This window comes from Dipodascopsis tothii (genome assembly GCF_038497935.1).
Source record: "Dipodascopsis tothii strain CBS 759.85 unplaced genomic scaffold V1510scaffold_3, whole genome shotgun sequence".
Lineage (NCBI taxonomy): Eukaryota > Fungi > Ascomycota > Lipomycetes > Lipomycetales > Lipomycetaceae > Neoaidaea > Neoaidaea tothii.
This window is the reverse complement of record NW_027117987.1, coordinates 233280-252759: the sequence shown is the minus strand read 5'-3', so window position 1 is coordinate 252759 and position 19480 is coordinate 233280. Positions and strand designations below refer to the sequence as shown.

At 71.3% G+C, this 19480-nt stretch overlaps 9 protein-coding genes across 9 annotated transcripts; 4 read left to right on the top strand and 5 right to left on the bottom strand.

Annotated features, from left to right (window-relative positions):
- Positions 1-1551: 1551 nt before the first annotated feature.
- V1510DRAFT_372939 (putative translation release factor erf3) lies at positions 1552-4150 on the bottom strand. Its single transcript, XM_066931506.1, has 2 exons — positions 4059-4150; positions 1552-3863 (listed from the first exon to the last, which is right to left on the bottom strand). The coding sequence occupies exon 2, from the start codon at positions 3807-3809 to the stop codon at positions 1668-1670; it is 2142 nt and encodes a 713-aa protein (XP_066791180.1). The 5' UTR covers positions 3810-3863; positions 4059-4150; the 3' UTR covers positions 1552-1667.
- A 62-nt stretch (positions 4151-4212) lies between these two features.
- On the top strand, positions 4213-6341 carry V1510DRAFT_424819 (RanGTP-binding protein-domain-containing protein; the record flags this gene model as incomplete). Its single annotated transcript, XM_066935111.1, has 7 exons — positions 4213-4233; positions 4263-4352; positions 4383-4483; positions 4515-4710; positions 4745-5209; positions 5238-5893; positions 6209-6341. The coding sequence occupies 7 exons, from the start codon at positions 4213-4215 to the stop codon at positions 6339-6341; spliced, it is 1662 nt and encodes a 553-aa protein (XP_066791179.1).
- V1510DRAFT_410777 (uncharacterized protein) lies at positions 6338-8132 on the bottom strand. The gene is made up of 2 exons (XM_066932779.1): positions 7781-8132; positions 6338-7734 (listed from the first exon to the last, which is right to left on the bottom strand). The coding sequence occupies exons 1-2, from the start codon at positions 7814-7816 to the stop codon at positions 6463-6465; spliced, it is 1308 nt and encodes a 435-aa protein (XP_066791178.1). The 5' UTR covers positions 7817-8132; the 3' UTR covers positions 6338-6462.
- A 2377-nt stretch (positions 8133-10509) lies between these two features.
- V1510DRAFT_410773 (Sucrase/ferredoxin-like-domain-containing protein) lies at positions 10510-11533 on the bottom strand. Its single transcript, XM_066932778.1, has one exon. The coding sequence runs from the start codon at positions 11340-11342 to the stop codon at positions 10548-10550; it is 795 nt and encodes a 264-aa protein (XP_066791177.1). The 5' UTR covers positions 11343-11533; the 3' UTR covers positions 10510-10547.
- Positions 11534-12628: 1095 nt separating this feature from the next.
- On the top strand, positions 12629-13810 carry V1510DRAFT_410771 (uncharacterized protein). Its single transcript, XM_066932777.1, has one exon. It carries the CDS (start codon positions 12676-12678, stop codon positions 13771-13773), a length of 1098 nt encoding a protein of 365 aa, XP_066791176.1. The 5' UTR covers positions 12629-12675; the 3' UTR covers positions 13774-13810.
- Positions 13811-14095: 285 nt separating this feature from the next.
- On the top strand, positions 14096-16590 carry V1510DRAFT_229087 (uncharacterized protein). Its single transcript, XM_066930508.1, has 2 exons — positions 14096-16007; positions 16168-16590. The coding sequence occupies exons 1-2, from the start codon at positions 14293-14295 to the stop codon at positions 16250-16252; spliced, it is 1800 nt and encodes a 599-aa protein (XP_066791175.1). The 5' UTR covers positions 14096-14292; the 3' UTR covers positions 16253-16590.
- On the bottom strand, positions 16190-17514 carry V1510DRAFT_410767 (uncharacterized protein). The gene has a single exon (XM_066932776.1). The coding sequence runs from the start codon at positions 17327-17329 to the stop codon at positions 16262-16264; it is 1068 nt and encodes a 355-aa protein (XP_066791174.1). The 5' UTR covers positions 17330-17514; the 3' UTR covers positions 16190-16261.
- Positions 17515-17632: 118 nt separating this feature from the next.
- V1510DRAFT_401012 (uncharacterized protein) lies at positions 17633-18267 on the top strand (the record flags this gene model as incomplete). The annotated part of the gene is made up of 2 exons (XM_066931998.1): positions 17633-18117; positions 18153-18267. 2 exons carry the CDS (start codon positions 17633-17635, stop codon positions 18265-18267), a joined length of 600 nt encoding a protein of 199 aa, XP_066791173.1.
- V1510DRAFT_372923 (Cullin binding-domain-containing protein) lies at positions 18248-19329 on the bottom strand. Its single transcript, XM_066931505.1, has one exon. The coding sequence runs from the start codon at positions 19048-19050 to the stop codon at positions 18325-18327; it is 726 nt and encodes a 241-aa protein (XP_066791172.1). The 5' UTR covers positions 19051-19329; the 3' UTR covers positions 18248-18324.
- Between the last annotated feature and the right edge of the window lie 151 nt (positions 19330-19480).

The window sequence follows — 19480 nt, the reverse complement described above, 5'->3', positions numbered from 1 at the left end:
CACACGCCGACCGCCGCGCCGGTGGCCGCTGAGAACGCCGGGCGCGTGCGGGCGCTGCCGACGATGCCGACGGCGGCGGCGAAGGCCAGCGACGGACGCGTTCCTCACGTGTTGTCTGTCGTGCACACAGCCCTAGACGACGAACCCTACCAAGCGCGCACAGACCGAACGCCGCGCTGCGGAACGGATGCGGCACAGCCGTCGCGGAGTATGACGGCTGTGCGATCGGACGCGCCGGCGCGCCTGGCCGGCTGACGGACCCGCGCCTGGCCGGCCGGGGTGCGGCCGCGCAGGGGGATAGCAGTCACCGCGGCGCAGCCAGAGAGGAATGCAGGCTGCGCACCCGTGAGTCGCCGTGGCGGCGGAACAGCGGCTGACGGGACTGCGCTGGAGTGCAGCAGCATGCAGTAGCGTGCATCAGATCGCAGGAGCGCGCAGCGCGCTGCCGACGGGTGCGCGACACTAGCCCAAGTCGGCGCGCCGCCGGCAGGCCCGGACGCCCCGTACGCCAGGGGCCTTGTCTGGGATTCTAGGCGCGCGGACGGGCTTGCGTCACGGCCGTTAGGGCCCGCCGGACGGGCGACACGGTGGCGGCCGCGCTGGCGGCCGCGCCGCTGCCTGGCGTTACGGCCGGACGCCCCAGTAGACGGCGATTGGCGAGTCTGCCACTACGTACGACTAGTCCGCCGCCGTGGTCGATGCGAACTCAATTATGCGCGCGAGCCCTGGCGATCTCCCCTGAGCCGGCTGGCGTGATCGCCGCTAGTCGCGGCCGGCGTGGCGAGGGCGACGGCACCGCGGTTTGTGGCAGTGTCTGCTAATAGCCCGGTGGGCCACCCACGGTCCCCAGCTGCGGGGTCGCGCACACCGACCCAGCGCGCCGGCGCCGTAGCACGCGGCGCGGCCGCCGCTTGGCACGCACCCTCGCTGCAGGCGCACGGCCGGCCGCGGCCGCGGCCGCATCGAGCGCCGACCTGGCAGCCGCCACAGCCTGGCAGCCGCCGGCTGGTGCGGACGGCCGGCACGGCGCGCCCCGTTCGGCAGGCTGAAACATGCTAGTTCTGGTGCCCATCCACGGCGACCGGCTAGCCGGGCGCCGCACGGTCTGTGCCAGCGCCAGCCGCGGATCTGGCCGCACCAGATCGACCCTAGCCGAGCTGGTCGGCAGCCGCAGCCGCCCAGATCGATGCGCTGCCAGCCGCCATGGCGACGCGGCAGGTCCCGAGCGGGGTGGCCGCGGAGCCGACGGGGCGACCGTCCGGCCGACGCACCAGCCCCCAGGCCGCCGGCTGGCCGCGGCCGCGTACGTGCCGCAGAAGCGCACAGCGCGGTCCCGCGTGCACCGCGCGTCAGCGGAGCCCCGGCCGCCGCGGCACGGCTGGCCGGGACGCGTGGCCCGCGCCAGCACCGCGGGAAGGCGAACAGCGGGTACCATCAGCCGCGACCCGGCATGCAGCGTACGCGGACGCGCTAGCGCTAGTGCACGGCCGGCGTCTCAGCGCGTCCTACTGCCCAAAGGCGCCTAGCGCGCGCTGTCAAAACCCAGCCGAGTTGTGATCGCGTCTCGGTTCCGCGCGGCCACGCACTTGTGACTCAACGTCGCCGTCCGCCGCCGGCTACGCGGCCCGTCGAGGGTACGCAGTGTATTGCTCACTATCTACCGCCGCTTAGAGCAGCTTGGTGACCTTGCCAATGGCGATCGTGTTGCCCTGGTCGCGCAGCGTGAAGCGTCCGAGCTGCGGGTAGTCGTCGAAGCGCTCGATACAGAAGCCGGTGGACGACACCAGCTCGAGGCGAGCAATGATCTTCATGCCGCGGGTCGCAAACGCCGGCGGCTTCTTGCTCTTGCGGTTGGTGCCCTTCTCGAGCTTGTGCAGCAGCGCCGCGAAGGTGACCTCCTCGACGGCGGTGTGGACGTGGATGACGCACGTGAAGCCGGCCGAGAGAATACTCTTGAGCTCGATGATGGCGATCTGTGCCTCGAAGGCCGTCACCGTGTGGACCGGGTGGTCGACCGACGACAGCACAAAGCCGACCTGGACGTCCTCCTCCTCGACGCCCTTGAGGCGGAGCTTGACCTGCTCGCCGCAGGCGACCTGCTGGGTCTCGAGCTCGGTCTCGTTGTAGATCGTCAGGACCTCGACCTGGACCTTGTTGGGCATGAGCAGGAAGTTGGAGCCCTTCTTGGCGTGGCCCGACTCGATCTTGCCCTCGACCATGGTGCCCAGGTCGCGGTACTTGGTGCCGATGGGCATCATGAACGGCGCGTTGATCTTGCGCTCCGACATGACGAGGTTGTCGAGGTACTCGAGCAGCGACGGGCCGTCGTACCACGTGCACATGTTCTTGGGCACGCGGTCCTTGAGGCCGAGACCGGACTGCGCCGACACGGGCATGAACATGAGGTCCTCCTTGGGCTTGTAGCCGAGCGACTTGAGGTAGTTGCCGAGCTTGCCGGTGCACTCCTCGTAGCGCTCCTTGGACCAGTTGACGGTGGGGTCGTCCATCTTGTTGACGGCGACGATGAGCCGGTTGACGCCCTGGTTCTTGGCCAGCATGGCGTGCTCGCGCGTCTGGCCGCCGCGCTCGAAGCCGGTCTCGTACTCGCCCTTGCGCGCCGAGATGACCAGCACTCCGACATCGGCCTGGGACGCGCCGCCGATCATGCTCGGCACGTACGTCTTGTGGCCCGGCGCGTCCAGGATCGTGTACCGCCGCTTGTCGGTCTCGAAGAAGCCGCGGCCGACCTCGACCGTCTTGCCCTTGGACCGCTCCTCCTTGGTCTGGTCGAGGACCCACGAGAGGTACCACGACTCGCGGCCGGCGTCCTTGGCCTCCTTCTCGTACTTCTCCATCGTCCGCTTGTCGACCGTGCCTGTGAGGAAGAGCAGGTTGCCGCCCATGGTCGACTTGCCGGCGTCGACGTGACCCATGAAGATCAGCGACATGTGCTCCTTGCCGTAGAGGTCCTCGATGACCTCCTCGTCGACGTGCTCCTCCTGGGCCTTGGTGACCTCGTCCGCGTCGCGCTTCTCGGCCTCCTTGGGGGCGGCCTTGGGCGTGGCGGCGGCGGCGGCGGCAGCCACTGGCGCGGCGGCGGCCTCGGTGGGCTCGGGCGCGGGCTCGGCCTTCGGCTCGGCCTTGGGCTCGGCCTTGGGCTCGGCCTTGGGCTCGGCCTTGGCCTCCGCCTTGACCTCCTCGGCCTTGGCCTTGGCCTCGACCTTGGTCTCCTTCGGCTCGGCCTTGGCCTCCGCCTTGGTCTCCGCCTTGGCCTCGCTCTTGCCGCCGATCTTGATCACCTTCGGCGTCGCCGACAGCGAGATCGTCGGCGCAGCCGTCTTCGGCTTGTTGCCCAGCAGGTTGATCTCAACCTTCTTGCTGCGCTGCTTCACCATCTCCTCGACCGTCATCTGGTTTCCGGCCGGGGCAGGCGCGCTGTCGTTGTAGTAGCCCGCGTTGTTGTTGTAGCGCGAGCCCTGGCCGCCCTGGCGGCCGCCGCGGCCGCCGTAGTTGTTGTACTGCGCCTGGTTCGGGTCGTAGTAGCCCTGCTGGCCGTACGGCTGCTGGTAGTAGCCCTGCTGCGGCGCGTAGCCCTGCTGCGGCGCGTACCCGCCCTGGTTGTAGTACTGCTGGTTGGGGTCGAACGCCGGCGTGAACGACGTCGCGTTCAGGTTGGGCCGGAAGTTCTGGCCGTTGTAGGGCTGGAACGACGGCGCCTCGCCGCTGAAGTTGCCCGACAGCGAGGCGTTGCCCATCTGCTGCGGCAGCTTGTTGTAGTCGTCCTGGTTCTGCTGGTCCTGTCCCGACATGGTGTGCGTGTGCCGACTGGTCTGGGAGGTGTGCGTGATCTGACCGGCCGAGTGCTGGCTGTTAGCAGTGCTTCTGCAGCGATTCGGCGGCGGCGGCGACGCGGGCGGCGCGGTCGTCGCGGTCGTCGCGGTCATCGGGCCGGCGCCGGCCGCGCCCGCGCCGATCGCCGGCCGGCCGGCCGGCCGATCAGCCGGCCGCCGATCGCGCGCGTCTGCCGCCGCCGGCCGCCGCCGGCCGCGCGTACGTACCAATGCGAACGTCGTGATCCGTGCTGGCCAGGTGTGAGGACAAGTGGGCTCGCAAAATTTTTTGCCGCCTAACCCTGCACGTGACCGCCCGTGACCGGGCGCGTGCGGCGCGTGCGGCGCATCACGTGTGGCCGCCTCCGCCGGCCTCCACCCCATGGACGAGCTGCTATCGAGGGTACGTCGCGCGCGGCGCCGCTGACCCAGGCCGGCAACCAGGCCGTGACGTTCGCGATCCGGTCGGGCATCTCGATCGTGTCCGGCTATGCGATCCGGCGCGTGACGCGGCTGCTGGATGTGAGTGCGGCCGCGGCCAGACTGACGCAGAAACTGCCAGAGGACGAGAAGGACAGCCTCGAGAAGGTCAAGCGGCGGCTGAGCACCAAGATCAAGATCGTGACGCCCGCGATCGACCTGATCCAGCTGATGTGAGTGCGCGCCCGGCGCTGCTGACGGCAGCGCGGCCCGCGGCAACACCAGCCTGGACAGCACCGTGGCGCTCACGCGCGCGCTGCGCCACGAGATCAACGAGTTCGACGAGCGCGTGGAGAGCGCCGGGCGCCGGATCGCGGCGGCGCGCACGGCCGACGACCGCAAGCGCGCCGCCAAGAGCATCGAGAGCTACATGCTGGGGCTACTGGCCCGGATCGAGGACGTAAGGGCAGGCCGCCGGCCAGCGCTGACCGCAGTCGATCCCGCTGATCTCGCTGGCGCTGACGACGTCCGGCGCGAACCTGTCGTCGTCGCTGCCGGACACGGTGTCGCCGTCGCGGCTGCTGCAGGCGTCGTCGTTTCTGTTCTCGGCCGACACGGCCTTTGCGCGCAGCCCCGACACCCGCCAGCAGGTCGGCCCGCCGTTCGCGCTCAAGATGTACACAGTCTTCCAGGGGACCGCGCGCAACCCGCTGTCGGGCGCGGCGAGCAGCGTGCAGTGGAAGGAGGAGCACGCCAAGTGCCGCGCGGCGGTGTTCCGGGTGCCGGCGGCCGCCGACGGCCGCCGGCGGCCGCAGCCGCTGCGGTACGACTACGCGCTCGTCGTGACCGAGGACCTGAACGACGGCCGGTACCACGACGAGCTCGACCGGAAGGACGCGCCGAAGGAGGACGCGGACGGCTTCATCGGCGGGCGGTCGCGCGAGATCCCGATCTCGATCGTAAGTTTTCCCCGGGCCCGCTGACCAGATCACGCGCCTCTTTTTCAGCGCCAGCGGCCGGCTGCTCGAGATCGACGACGCCATCTCGCCGGTGCTCGTGCTCAAGCTCAACAAGGCGTTCCTGGACGTGTCGGACCCGTACGGCTCGGACAGCTCGGACGACGAGACCAGCTTTGCCAGCGCCCGCGCCGACAGCGACTCGGACGAGTACGACTTTGACGGCGACGACGAGGAGATCGAGCGGCAGATGCTGCACTCGCGCGTCGAGAACCCGAGCAACATCGAGTGGCTGGCGTTCGAGATGTGGGCCGACCCGGCGGACGAGGACGAGTTCGCCGAGGCCAGCGACGGCGACGACGACGACGACGACGAGGCCGCCGACGGCGCCGACGGCGCCGACGCCACGGCCGAGCTGTCGCGCAAGAGCCTCGTCGCCGCGTTCTCGTCGCTGCAGCTCAACTCGGCCGAGCTCGACGGCATGCTTGGGCCGCGGCCGGACGCGGGCGCCGCCCTGCGCGCGCAGCAGCAGCGCTCGCTGCTGCTGCAGCCGGCCGACATCGCGTCGCTGTCGCTGCTCGAGTACATCATCCGGTTGAGCGCGCTGCAGACCAACGACCAGCAGTCGTCGCTGCTGATCAGCGACGAGCGCATCTCGCTGTACCTGCGCGACGAGAACGCGGCCACGTCGGCCGCGGCCGCGGCCGCCGCGGCCACGCTCGCCGACAAGGAGATGAGCAGTCCCGGCGGGCGCGCGGACGCGGCCGAGCGCACGATCTACGACCCGATCCGGCCGGCCAACCGGTCGCCGGGCAGCCTCGGCGGGCAGCGGCGGCGGCGCGGCACCAGCCGCACGTCCACGCCCATGTCCGCGTCCGCGTCCGCCGAGAGCCGCAGCAGCGGCCGCAGCGCGGCGCCGTCGCCGGCGACGGACGAGGCGGCGATGCCGGCGCCGTCAGCCGCACCAGCCGCACGGCTGCGCCGCATGACGCAGCTGAACAGCGTGCCACAGACGCCACGCACACCAGCCTCGTCACGTGCCGGGCCGGACGCCGCGCTCACGCCCTGGGAGCTCGACCGGCTGCGTCCCGGCGTCGACGACAGCCCGCTGGACAAGTTCCGGCGGCGGCGTTAGGTCGATAAGAAGTAGATTTCCAAGGCCTGAATACAAACGTGAACATACATCAAAGACAAGAACGCAAGCTGCCCGCCGGAGCGGGCACTCTAGATCGAAAGCGGAAGGTTTTGGGCGCCCGTCACTCAAAGACAACCGGGTGCATCGGCGAGAAGTACGGGGGTATTCCAAACTGCAGGTCGTAGTCCAACACCGAGGCTGGCGCGCGGGGCTGAAGGGCCGGCGCCGGCGAGGCGGCGCCGGCGAGCGGCGAGGCCGAGCCCGAGGCGGTTGGCGCGGACGCAACTGCAGGGAAGAAGAAATCCTTGCCGAGGTTGTTGAACATGTCGGTGAACATGGCGTGCTCCTCGCCGGCGGCGCCGGCGGCGCTGGCGGGGGCCGGCGGGGGGCCGGAGGCGCGCGCGACGGGGGTCGGCGGCGCGCGGCGGGGGAGCGCGGGCAGGCCGGCGGACGCGAACTCGGGCAGGCCCAGGGTGTCGTCGTCAAAGACCTCGTCGTGGGAGGACGCGTCGCTCTCGGAGCCCGAGAGGAACGTCTCCTCGCCGAGCAGCTGGCGGATGAACGTCAGCGAGTCGATCCCTGCGAGCTCGGGCTTGGCCATGGCCAGCGGGTCCGCGAGCGCGAGCGAGTCCGCGATCGAGAAGGTGTTGTTGAGCGTCGCCGGCGGCGCCGGCGCGGCCGGCGGCACGGCCGCCGGCAGCGTGTAGGGGAACTTGGGCGCGGTCTGGGCAAAGTCGGCAAAGTTGACCGCGAACGTGGCCGAGTCGGGGACCAGGGTACTGCTGTCGCCGGCAACAACGTCCGGGAACCCGACAAAGTCGTGCAGCTGGGCAAAGTCGGATGTCGACGAGGCCGCGGTCGAGCCGAGCGTGAGCGACGAGGACGAGAACGAGTCGATGGACGGCGTGGGCGACGTCGGCGCCAGAAAGCCGGGCACGGCCAGGCCGGGCGCGAACACGCCCGCGCCCGGCAGCGAGTCCGCCCGCGCCGGCTTGGCGTCCTTGTCGAGCGGCGTGCCGATCGCGGTCGCCGGCGTCGACGCCACGTGCTTCTCGGCCATGATGTAGGGCGAGTTGCCGTGCTGGTGCGGCTTGCTCGTCACGGTCGAGTTCTTGACGCCGACCGTGTGGCAGCCCTTGAGCGCGACCTCGGCCGACGGCGGCCGGCCCGCGTTCTTCATCTTGAAGCACGTGCACGACGCGCCCGTCGAGCACGAGCACGAGTGCTTGTCCGACTTGAGCTCGCCACACTCGCACCGCGTGTGCAGCGCGCGCGACTTGCGCGCCTCGCGGCAGTGGCTACACTGCGACACCGGCCGGCCCTTGGGCTTGATCATCGTCAGCGGGCGGTCCTTGTGTGTGCATGTCGTGACCCGGTGCCCGCGGATGCACGTCTGCTGGTCAGTCTGGTCCGGGGGCGCGGCTGCGCCGCACACTCACGTCACAGGCGTACTTGACGCCGTCGATAAACACCATCGTCGGCAGAGCGGCGCCGGCAGCCCGACGCCGGAACGAGAGCAGACGGCAAAACGGGGCCCGAGCAGGGGCCGGACTGGACCGACGGCGCGGACCGAAAACGGCTTCGGACCGGTGAGACCGGCACGAATCCTGCGACCACCAGGGGGGCGGCCGTTCGAACTCCCTGCGAGCGAGGGAAAGGCGCTGCTGCCGTGCGAGACCGACCCGACCGGATGGGGGGGGTGCTCTTTGCTGAGGTTCTGCTGGATATCGCTGGGGAACAAAATCTGCACGGGTGTGTGTATAAAACCTCCAGCCCTGCGCAGTCGCCGGCCGGGGCGGGTACTACCACACGGCGTGGCACAGCAGTCCCAGACTTTGGCGGACCGGGTCCGGTCACCGGTCACGGCGTGGCGCGGACCCGACGCCACACGCGGTATCCGCCGCCACCCGCGCCACACGCCGCCCTTGCCCAGCGCGGTTTTACGTCCGCCCCGCGGCCGCGGCCAGCACTGCCCGCGCCAAGCCGCCGCTGGCGGGGCCCGCCGGCGCCATCTGGCCGCTGCCGCGGCTGCCCGTGCCCGGCGGGTCTGTTGCGCCCGCGGCGTCTGTCGCGTCGCGTCCGGGGCTGCTGCGACGCGCACGGCCGGCGCCCCTCTGCCCCGCCGCACCGCCACACGCCCTTCTACGCCGTACCCCCGCGCCTCCCAGCCACTCGTACCCTACCCGCGCTAACGCAGCCTGCTAGCTGCTGCCTAGCCTCGCCCTGGGCGCTGCAGGTGGGCGGTGGGCGTCTGGCCGCTGCCGCCGACGCTTGCCGTCACACCCCACGTTCCCGCGCTTGCCTCTTCCGCCCTCGGCGGTCTCCGGCCGCCGGCGCTGTGGCAGCCCGGCCAGCGCATGGCGCTCCCAGGCTTTGTCCACGCCCGCTGGCCGCGCTACCGGCTCCGTCTCGTGCCTGCGTGCGCAAGGGGCCGCCGCCGCCGCGCTTCGACCAGCTGGACCGCGGCCGTTGGCTGGCCACTGCGGCCTTGGCTGCAGACCGGGTCACGGCCCGCGCCGCTGGACGTGGGCGGCTGGGCGCTGGCGTGGCGCCGGCGGCCGGCGCCGCCGGCCCCCGGTGCCGGCCCCCGGCTGGGGGGACCGGGGGCTCCTGGGGGGTGGGCTTTGGCGGGGCCGGGAGCCACTGTCGCTCGCTCGCCGCCGCTGGCCCCCCACGGCGTAGGCCGTCGCGTCAGCGCCGCGCACGCCCGCCATGACAGCCATCGGCGCCGGCTTTTCGCTGTGCCGGCGGGCAGTGCCACCCGCCTACGCTCCTGCGCGCCGGCCAAGGTATCCCAGCCTGGTCGCCTAGTGGTGTGCTCGACCAAACTAGTGGTGTGAGCCGGCAGGTGTCCGCTAATGCAGTGCAGCCGTCCACTGGCAGCCGGACGCCCTCTACGCCGCTACGCCCCCCCCCCGCTACGCCCCGCTACGCGGCCACGCGGGCCGGCGACGCCCGTCCGCCTGAGCGGCTGCCGGCGCCGACGTACGCGTCCGAGCGCAGCTGGCCGCTCGCCGCAGCGCCCGCACCGCTGCTGCCTAGTATGCGCTTGTCGGCGGCCGCCGGACAGCCGGGCGTCCGGCTATCGCAGGATAGCCGTTGGGTGAGACACGCAGATCGCCCAACAGGCGACTCACGGAAATGCCGGTAGTGGACGGCAGGCGCGACCACTAGCGATGACAGCGGCCGCAGGCTGGCGGCTCGTGCGCGTGTAGCGCCGTCGGCCGCCGGCGGCCGCCCCCACCGCGCGACACATATGCCCCGCGCGCGTGCGACCGCCCGTTTGTGCCGCATATGCCGTACGACGCCTGTGCTACAGCCGCGCTGCGGGCCGCTTGTGCTACATGTGCGCCGATTTGCACTAGCGCCGCGCGGCCGCGCCTGGGCCGTGGCTAGTGCTGGACTCGGTCCGGACCTGTGACCCGCCGATGCCGCCGTGCGGGGCGCGCCGCACCGATTCGATGACTCTGCGGACCGTCCGGGCCGCCAGACCGACACCCTCCGCCGACCCGGCTGCTGCACCGGCCGATGCACCGGCTCCTGCGCCTGCCCGCCGCCCGCGCCCGGCGCCGCACCGGCCCCGGTCCACGCCACCAGTCTCGTAGTCAGGCCCACGCACTGCGCGGTTTCTTGCGTTCAGCCGCAGCCTACTGGCCGCAAGCCGCGTGGGCGCCTGCCGGCCCATGACGTAGACGCGCAGCTCACGTGAACCGGTAACAGGTAACAGGTAACATGCAGGAACACTGGTCAAAGCTTCCCCACATGGTCTCCGCTCCTGCGCCTGTTGGCGCGTCGTCGGCACGCCCTGCGGCCGCGTCCTTCTTGCCGGTGACTCAGGCTGACCACTGTGTAGCCATCGCGCGCAACGTGCCTGCGCGCGGAGCGGCTCCTCCTGGGCTGGTCGCCAAAGCGATGACTCGCCCCCTGGCCGCCGCACCAGTGCCGACTCGCTCCCAGCCAAGCTAGCCAATGGTCCAGCGCGGCTGACCAGGCACAGCCAGCTTGCCCGGCCGTCGCTCGCCCTAGCGGAGCTCGCCCTTGACGGGATAGCGTGGGGTGTCTGGTGCGGGATTTCGCAACCGCGCAGCCAGCAGGCAAGCCATGATCCAGCGTGCCCACGCCAGAAAGCGCCTAGGTTCCTAGGCGGCTGTGCTGCTTGGGCACACAGTCTGAGTGAAGATAAATTGTGATGTTCTATATACCGTCCTACTTTCCAGGCGCAAGACCGCCCCGATGGATGTCGTCAATGACGCGGCCGCCGCGCACGGTCTCGCGTACGATCCCCTGCACGTCGCGTGTGCGCACCCGGCCGTACCAGACGGTGCCCCCGTCGGGCCCAAAGCAGACAACGTTGCCCGCGAACTTGTGGCCGCCAACGTGCGACAGTGAGCACACGTGGACGTCTGGTCCGGGCTCGCGCTCGAGCGACGCACGGAACTCGGCCTCCAAGATCGGCGCTGCCAGGCCGCAGCGCAGATCGCGCGCGCCGTGGCCGCAAACGCCGACAATGGCCGGCGCCGGTGCCACCTCGATGTCGGCCGGTAGCGGTCGGCCGTCGCCCAGGAATGCGTCCGCAAACGCCGGGAGCTGGCTGCGGTGGAGACGCGGAAGGTGTACCGCGTCCGGATACACAAACACCGAGAACTCGTCCGGGCCGGCGTCCGGAAGCGTCGCGTTTGTGACGAGCACAGGGTAGTCGGCCAGCTGCGCACGTGTGCGCATCTTTTTGAGCTCGTTCACGAGCGACCCCGGCGTGCTCTCGATTCGGCTCGGCCATTCGGCCGTGCCCGTAGCCACGACAATGTGCCGGTGGTGGAACACGGCGGTGTTGGCGAGCCCGCGCTCGAGGTCGATGGGGTGCGATTCCGGATACTCGGGCTCGCAGTAGGTACATCCTGTGTCGTACTGTGGCGGAGGACACTGCGCGCTGTAGCCGCTGGCGCACCGGACCCACGGCCCGGCGTGCGCCCGAAGTGCTGTGCGGACGAGGAGGAGAGCCATGCCAGCAGCTGAGCGCGCGGTCGCAAGATGTAGGGACGAGGTCGATCGCGCGCGGCTTAACTCCGGAAGAGTGGTCACGTGTGCCGGCGTTACGGTGCGCGCCGCACGACGCCGACGCGTGTGTTCGCGGGACCAGCGGCTGCAGAACAGCGGCGGCCCCGGGCGGCGGCCTTACTCCCCAGCCAGCCGACCGGCCCCGGTGCCCAGCCACGCGTCCGAGCCCAGCCGCCGCCGGCATTGCCACAACGCGGCTGTGCACCGTGGCACCAGCATCGCAGATCACACACTGGGCGGGGCGGGCAGACGCGCTGCATTAGTGTGCCAACAATAGCAATCTTGCCGGATTTGCGCTCGGGCATACACAGAGGTGCATGCAGACACATGGCGGTGCAGCCGCGCATGCAGCCGCCGTTGAGACACTAGCCACAGGCCCACATGTAGACCGGGCGGCAGACTAAATTGTCCGCGTACGCAGCGGCTTGCCGAACTGAGCGCGTTGCCACACGGCCTGCATGCAACTTGCCGCATCCATGTTGCACCAGACCGCGATGCTGGTGGGCGCTGTGGCGCAGTCGAGTCACCTGGAGGTGCTGAGAGCGTACGCGGCCTGCCCGGTGACTCCGGCGTGACTGGGCGGACGTGTGCCGGTGATGGAGTTTCAGGTCTACGTGGGCTTGCGGGTCGTACGGGTCGAGATTCGGTTGGCTGGCCGGTCAGGCCCGCCGGGGGGCGGCTCAAGACGCGCCCCGCGCGGCTCTACGCCCCCGGAGCCGCGGCGCCGGTGGCTGCACGGCGCCACGACCGCCGACGCAGTCTGCCTCAGACGCCTCTAGTTGGGAGGGCTTCAGGGTCGGGCGATGCCCGGCTGTGTGCACGTGGAGACATCTCGGGGGGTTCCAACGGGCCGGGCGACTCCTGACGCACGAGGTCAGGGCGCCCCCGACCGTGACAGTCCCCGGTCCCAGGCACGGCAGCACCGGAAACACGGCGCCGGCTGTCGAGCGCTCGACCACCGCAGCGGCTGCGCACGCAGCGCCAGCAGCGGCGGCCGGGCGGCGGCGGCGGATGGCGACTGGGCAGCGAGGCGCGCGCTGGTCCGAGCGCGTGCGGCTGGCAGGGGGGCGCAGGTGGCTGGACTTACCCGGACGTACGCTAATGCTGCTCGGAACCGAAGCCGTGGGTTGCGCGAGGCCCCGTTGGGACTAGCGCAGCCGCATCGGGCGCACCGACGGGATTGGCCGTCCTTGTCCCGGCGTGTCAGGCTGCCGCGCACGATCCAGGGCTGGCAGCCAAATATAGTCGGTCGCGCGGGCTGCACTTCGAGTCCCACAAAATGTCGACCCGGACTTCGATCGACTCGACAGACGACCTCGAGGCCACGACGCACATCGCCGGTACGGCGTTTGTGTCGCGGCCGACGGCGGTCGTCGTGCCGTCCAAGCGGAGCTCGACCGCCACCACCGCCTCGGCCGACACCATGCGCCCGCCCGAGCTGCCTACCCGCCTGGCCGGCCACGCTGAGGAGCGCCCGTCGACGGCGGGCACGGGCCTGTACACGCCGTCGGTCGCCAACACGTCGACCGAGTCGTTCTTCACGTCGGCGTCGGACATCGCGCCGTCGACCACCGCGCTGTCGCGGCCAGACGACGACGCCTCGTCGACTCACACCGTGCTGGGCGCGGCCGCGCCGGTGACGGCTGTTGCTGCTGCGCCGGCGGCGACTTCGGCGGCTGCGGCTGTGCCGGCCGCTGCTCCGGCCGCGGCGCCGGCTGCTGCGCCGGTCGCGGCGGCTGCGGCACCCGCTGCGGCGCCTCGCGCGGCGGCGCCAGTCAAGGCCCCGCTGACGTCCGACTCGGACCGCACGACGACGCTCGAGAAGGGCGTCGTGGCGCGCAAACCGTGGTTCAAGCGTCCGCTGATTCTGGGCCTGCTGGCGTTTCTGGTGCTGGCCATCGGCATCGGCGTCGGCGTCGGCGTCGGCGTTGGCACCCGCAACAAGTCGCACTCGTCGGCCGCGCCGGCGTCGTCGGGCGTGTCGTCGACGCTGTCGTCGACAGCGGTCTCGTCGACCGTTTCGTCGACGCACTCGGCCGTGTCGTCCTCGGCCGTTTCGTCGGCGGTCTCGTCCGCACGCTCGTCCGCGCACTCGTCCGTTCGCTCGTCCGTGCCCTCGTCCGCTGCCTCGTCGGTGCGCTCGTCAGTGCGCTCGTCGGTGCATGTGTCCTCGACGGCGTCGGTGCGGGCATCGTCCACCGCGCGCTCGACCGTGCGCTCCTCCGCGCGCTCCTCCGCCGCCTCGACCCTCACACGCTCGACGCGTACTACCGCCGCGGCCTCGGTCCACTACACGACCGAGGTCCGCTCGAACCGTTACGGTTCATGGACTGTGACGACCACTGTCCCGCTTACGACTACTACTGCCCGGGCTTAGCCTGCACTTAATATGATTAATGACTTTGTATGACTAAGACGCCAGCGCGCCCGTAGATCGCGGCCGGAAGACGTGCGGCTGAGCCGGTCGGCTAGGCCGTGGCGACGGGAGTGCCGGAAGGAGTGATGCCGCCGTGAATGGCGCGGGCGGATCAGGCCGCGGCTCGGGCGCGCCGAGGCGGCCGCGCGATGCCGTCTGGCGCCGCGCGTCCAGGGGCCAACGCCGGCCAATCCGTCCGCTACGACGCCGCCATCGTCCGCCCAGCCCGGCGACCGCCATCGCAGCGCAGCGGCATCTGCCGGCACGTCACGCTCTTGGCGGACGCGCGGGGTCGCGTGCGGTACCTGAATCACGTGGGTGCGGCGTGCCCTAATATAGGGTTGTGACTGTGCCGGTGCGGCTGTACCTCGGCTAGCGGCGTATGCGGGCGCACCACTAGCGCGCAGATGCAGGCTAATACGCAGTAGCGCGCATCCGCGTGCTCTAGGGCGCATTTACCCGCGCTGGTGCTGGGAAGTGATGTCAGAGGCGGCTAGCGGGTGGGGCGCGCCACAGACCGCGGCAGGTGCGCGCCACCGAGTGGCTGGTGTGGCTTGGCGCTTGCGCGTCGTCACCCGCCGCTTACGACGCCCGCGGCAATGCTCTCGCAGCGGACGGCGACGAGCACCCCAGCGACGATATAAGCAGCACACAACCGGCAACGCGGACATCCCGCTCGGCATCACCAGGCGCCAAGAGGCAGCAAGCTCACAGCGGAGAGCGCCCAGCGCAAGCGCAAAGGCCGCACCAGGCCACCCCAGTGAGCGCATCCGCGCAAATCATCTCGAGCCCCTAGGGCTTCGCATGGCCGACAGCGCAGAGGGACACAGCTCTCCGTCCGCGCTCGTCGCTGTCACGCTCGCCGGCGTCGTCACCGCCCTCGTGGTGGCGATGGCTGCCGCGATCCCGTCCATGGAACTGGCCCAGCTGCAGCAGCTGCCGCGGCCGCTGTTTGACCTGCTGCGGCCGCTGGCCGAGGCCGTCGGGCTGCCCGAGCCCGTGCCGCTGGCGGCTGGCACGGCCGTGCCGCGCGGGCTGGTCAACCCGGGCAACACATGTTTTATGAACGCCGTGGTCCAGGCGTTTGCGTCCCTCGAGAGCGTGACCGGCGCCGTGGCCGCGGCCGCCGACGCCGCACGCGCGCCGGCGACCCGCGCGCTCGCCGGCCTGCTGGCCGGCTTGAACGCGGGCGACGGCCCGGGCGCGCTGTCGACGCGGCCGCTGCTGGCAAGCCTACAGTCGGCCAAGTGGACGCCGGACACGGACCAGCAGGACGCACACGAGTTTCTGCTGGCGCTGGTCGAGGCGCTGCGCGCCGAGGCGGACGCGGCGGCGGCGGCGGAGCGCGCGGCGGCTGTCGCGCTTGACGCCGTCGTGCACGGCCCGGCGGGCGCGGCCGCGGAGGCGGCCGCGTCGGCCGCCGCCCGCCGCCTGCCGCTCGACGGCCTGCTGCTCTCGCGCGTGGCCTGCCTCGACTGCACCGACTCGCCCGCGCTCGCGGTCGCACCCTTTTCGACCGTCGAGCTTGCCTTGCCGTTCGGCGTTCTCGATGCCGACCTGCGCGCCTGCCTGGCCGACTTCACGGCCGCGCAGACTCTCCAGAACGTGCAGTGCCACCGCTGCTCGCTGCAGGCCGCGCACGCACACCTCGGCCGGCTGCTCGACTCCGAGAAGTGCGTCGGCGAGATCCGGCCGGTGCTGGCCGCCCGCCGCGACGCTATCGCGGACGTGTTGGCCGCGGCCGGCTCGATCCCGGACGCCGTCTTCGACCGGCTCAAGCCGCCGCGGCTGGTCGCCGCCAGCAAGACCAAGCAGGCCGTGTTTGCCCGTCTGCCAGCCGCGTTGGCTCTGCACATCAACCGATCCGACTACGACCCGCGACTCGGCATCGCCCGCAAAAACACGGCCCGGCTGGCCTACGACGAGGTCCTCGACATGGCCGCCTTCACCGCGGACGTCTCGGCCGACGTCGCCGGCCGCGCCGACACGCCGCTGGCCACCGGCGTGGTCCCGATCCCGTACCGGCTGCGCGCGGTGGTCGTGCACTTTGGCACGCACTCGTTTGGCCACTATGTGTGCTACCGCCGCTTCCACGACACCTGGTTCCGCATCTCGGACAAGACCGTGGCCGCCGTGACCGTCGCCGAGGTTCTCTCGCGCTCGTCCGGCGTGGTCATGCTCTTTTACGAGCGCGAGCCGGCGCCCGCGCTGCCGGCGCCGCCCGCGCCGGCCCCTGTGGCCGTGCCTGCACCGCCACCGGTGGCCGCGCCCGCGCCTGCGCCCGCGCCGGTCCCGACGCCGATCCCAGTCGCGGCCGAGCCCGCGCTGGCCCCCAACATGCGCCTGCGCCGCAAGTCCGGCGCCCGGCCGCCCATGGTTTTGGTTAACTGAGCGTCCGCGCTCTTGCATTCTCGGTTGGACGAATATCGTAATTAATTAATGTCAAATGCTACTTCAAAAACTCGGTCGTCCACCCCAGGACGGTCCGGCGCGCGCCGCCGACGAGCGGGCCGTATCCAGGGTTGGTGCCGCTGTTGAACATGCCGACGTGGGCGTCGATCTCGTCGGTCGCGCGCGTGTTGGCGGCCTCGGTCCACGAGCCCAGCCGTGGCTGCGCGCCGTGGTCCGGCACGACGCAGAACGTGCGGCGGCCCAGCATCTTGCGCACGTCGGTTGAGTCCGCGACAGACGTGTAGAAGACGGCGACAGGCGCGGACGCGCTGGCGCCGGCTACGCGGCGCTCCAGCGTCGCGCGCGGCTCAAACAGCGCGCCAGCAAACGCCAGGTGGCCGCCAATCCAGTCCATGTGCTCGGCGACCTTGTCGCGGTTGGCGTAGAGCGCGCCGCCGGCGACGGCGGCCACGGCGGCGGCCGCGCCGAGGCCCGCCGCTAGTTTCCAGCGGCCGCGGGCGCGGTTGGCGTCCGCAGACCGCGTGCCGGTCGTCTCGGACGCGCCCTTGGCGAACAGAAACGACGAGACCGCGCCTAGCGGCAGGCCCGCGGCGACGCCGCGCAGATCGTTGAATTTGCTGACGCCGCGGTCGAGGACGCCGTGGGCGACGACCTGCGGCGCCAGGCCCAGCAGCGGCGAATCAAAACACAGCACGCCCAGGATATGGGGGAACACGGTCGGACCCGCCGGGCTAGCGGAAGTGGCGGCCATGAGGCTGTCGCAGGCCACGACGCCGCCCATGGAGTGACCCACGAGCACGACCGCCACCGACGGGTCGACCACGGGGCTGCGGGTACCTTTGGCGACCTCGCGGTCGATCACAGTGTTTGTGAGCCAGCTGAGGAAGGACTCGACGGCGGCAGCCAGCTCGCCGGACGTGGCGTAGCGGGGGTAGACCACGGACTGGACCTCGACCAGGCCGTTGCGGCTGCCGGCCGCGCCGGTCGCACCGGGCACGCAGCCGAGCTCGGTGCGGAGCTCGTTCTGGAGATGCCGTGGAAACTGGTCGAACGTGTTGTCGGTGCCCATGAACCCGTGCAGAAACACGAGCAGGACGGTCTTCATGGCGGGTATGGATCGGATCGGGGGCGGAGGGTCGGCGAGAGGGGGCGGGTCGCGCGGGCACGGGTCGGACGGGGTCCGGTCGGTGACTCGGTGGACTCGGTCCGGATCGGCTCGGACTCGGTCGGGCGCGGGTCGGGGCGAGTCCTGGTCGTCGGCGGGTCGCTCGGGCGGCGTGTCGTGTTGGGTCGACGTTGCACGAGCGTCGCCAGATCGCAGTCTCCCACTTTCGCAACCGCAACCGCCGCCATCCAGCCATCCACGCCGCGGCATCCCGGCGCGCCAAACGGACCGACAGAGAGACCGATGGACGTGGCCACGGGCGCAGTAAGCGCGGCGACACGTGTGGGCGCCGAGGCGGCCGCGCGGACGGCGTCCGCGCCGGCCACCAGCGGCGCGCGCACGCGCCTGGACGAGAACGACGCCAGCGGCGTGCGCGCGCGCGGGCCGCTGCTGGCGGCGCCGGTGGCTCAGGTCGCCGGCGGACGCGGACTGGTGCCGACGGCGGTGGTGGTGACGTGCGAGGACTCGTCCGCCGAGCCGTCGCCGGCGCCGGAGGGGCTGACCCTGGGCGGGTACTTTGACTACGCGCCGTACGCGCGCGGGCCGCCGTCGTCGTCGACGTCGTCGTCGCCCGAGCGGTCGGAGCGGTACGAGCGCGCGCGCGCGCGGCGGCGCGAGCCCGAGGTGTCGTACGCCGACACAGCCCGGTGGGGCTACATCATCCTGGCCACGACCTGGGCCATCTTTGTGGGCGGCATGGGCTCCATGCTGGGCGTCTGGCGCTGGGTGTGGGTACGTATGGCCGCGGATGCGCTGACCGAAGGGCGCCGGACCGGCCGTCGCCGGCGACTGGCCCGTGCCCGACTACTACCCGACCGCGGCGGTCCTGCTGGCCGTCGTCGCGTGGGTGTGGTGTGTGGCGTCGTGGGTCGGCATGAAGCTCTTCCGGCACGCCAAGGGCGGCGTCTCGTCCGACTCGCGGCCGGCAGAGTAGATTAGGAGCGCAGGTACGCAACAAAGTCGTCAAAGATCGAGGGCCACGCGGCCTCGGCGTCGTACGTCGCCAGCGCCGGGTCCGCCCGAGCCGCGGCTGTGAAGTCCAGGAGCATGTTCCACGTGTCCTTGGGAATGCTGCGCTTGTACTCGGCCGTCAGGAACGTCTCCCACCGGGCCTGCATTCCCTCGGGGAACTTGTCGGCGAGCAGCAGCCGCCAGTAGTCGATTGCCGTGTCGAGCTGCACCGCGCGCTGCCCGGGCGCGCGCACGAATGCAAACGTGAATCGGTACACCCGCGCAAAGAACTCGGCGTCCTCCGCCAGCCGTCGCCGGTACTCGCCGGCCTTGCTCGCCATCGCCGCCGCGCTGTCCGCGCCCTCGGCCGCCCACCCGTCCACGAACCCGGTCCGCGTAAACACGCCCATCGACGGCGCGCCCAGCACGCACGCCACCGCCAGCACGGCAGGCTCCTCGAGGTCGAGCCCGAGGTCCTGCACCAGCGCGATCGTGCCGTCGATGCCGATCTCCCCCGGCTCGGCCTCCCCGAGCGCGGCGTACTTGTCGAAGACGGCCTCGATCGCCTTGGTGTTGGTGCGCTTGCGCGCGCCGTCCTCTGCGGCGTAGTGCGCCTCCACCGCCGCGTCGACTCGCCATCCGTTCTGCCGCAGCAGCGTCGCCGCGCGCGCCTGCGTCAGCGGCACCACCCGCGACAGCTGCGCCACCATCGTGCGCTGTGCCGGCGTCAGTCCGCTCTGTTCGTCAGCGTGTTCCCATGTAGCCGCATATAGCCGCAGTGGCGCATGCCCGTCGGGGGTGGCTGCCCGGGGGGCAGTCGTGTAGCCGCGTGGTGCATAGCCGCCCGCAGAGCTTCGCTCGGTGGCACTCCGCCGACGGCTCCCTGGGCCAGCCGCCCTCCGGGCAGGCGCTGATCTGCCACGGCCGGCCGACCACTCGCCGGCGGAGGGCACGCCGTTGCATATAGCCGCCGGGCATATAGCCGCACGCGCCGCGCCGCACGCGCACGGCCACACCCGGCGACCTGTGGCGGTCGGTCGCGGTCGGCGACCAGCGGCTCTTGCGACCGGCGGCATCCTCGGCCGGCCAGCTCGACGCCCGGCCGGCCGCTGCCGTCGTCACCGTCGTCCGCGCTCTCGC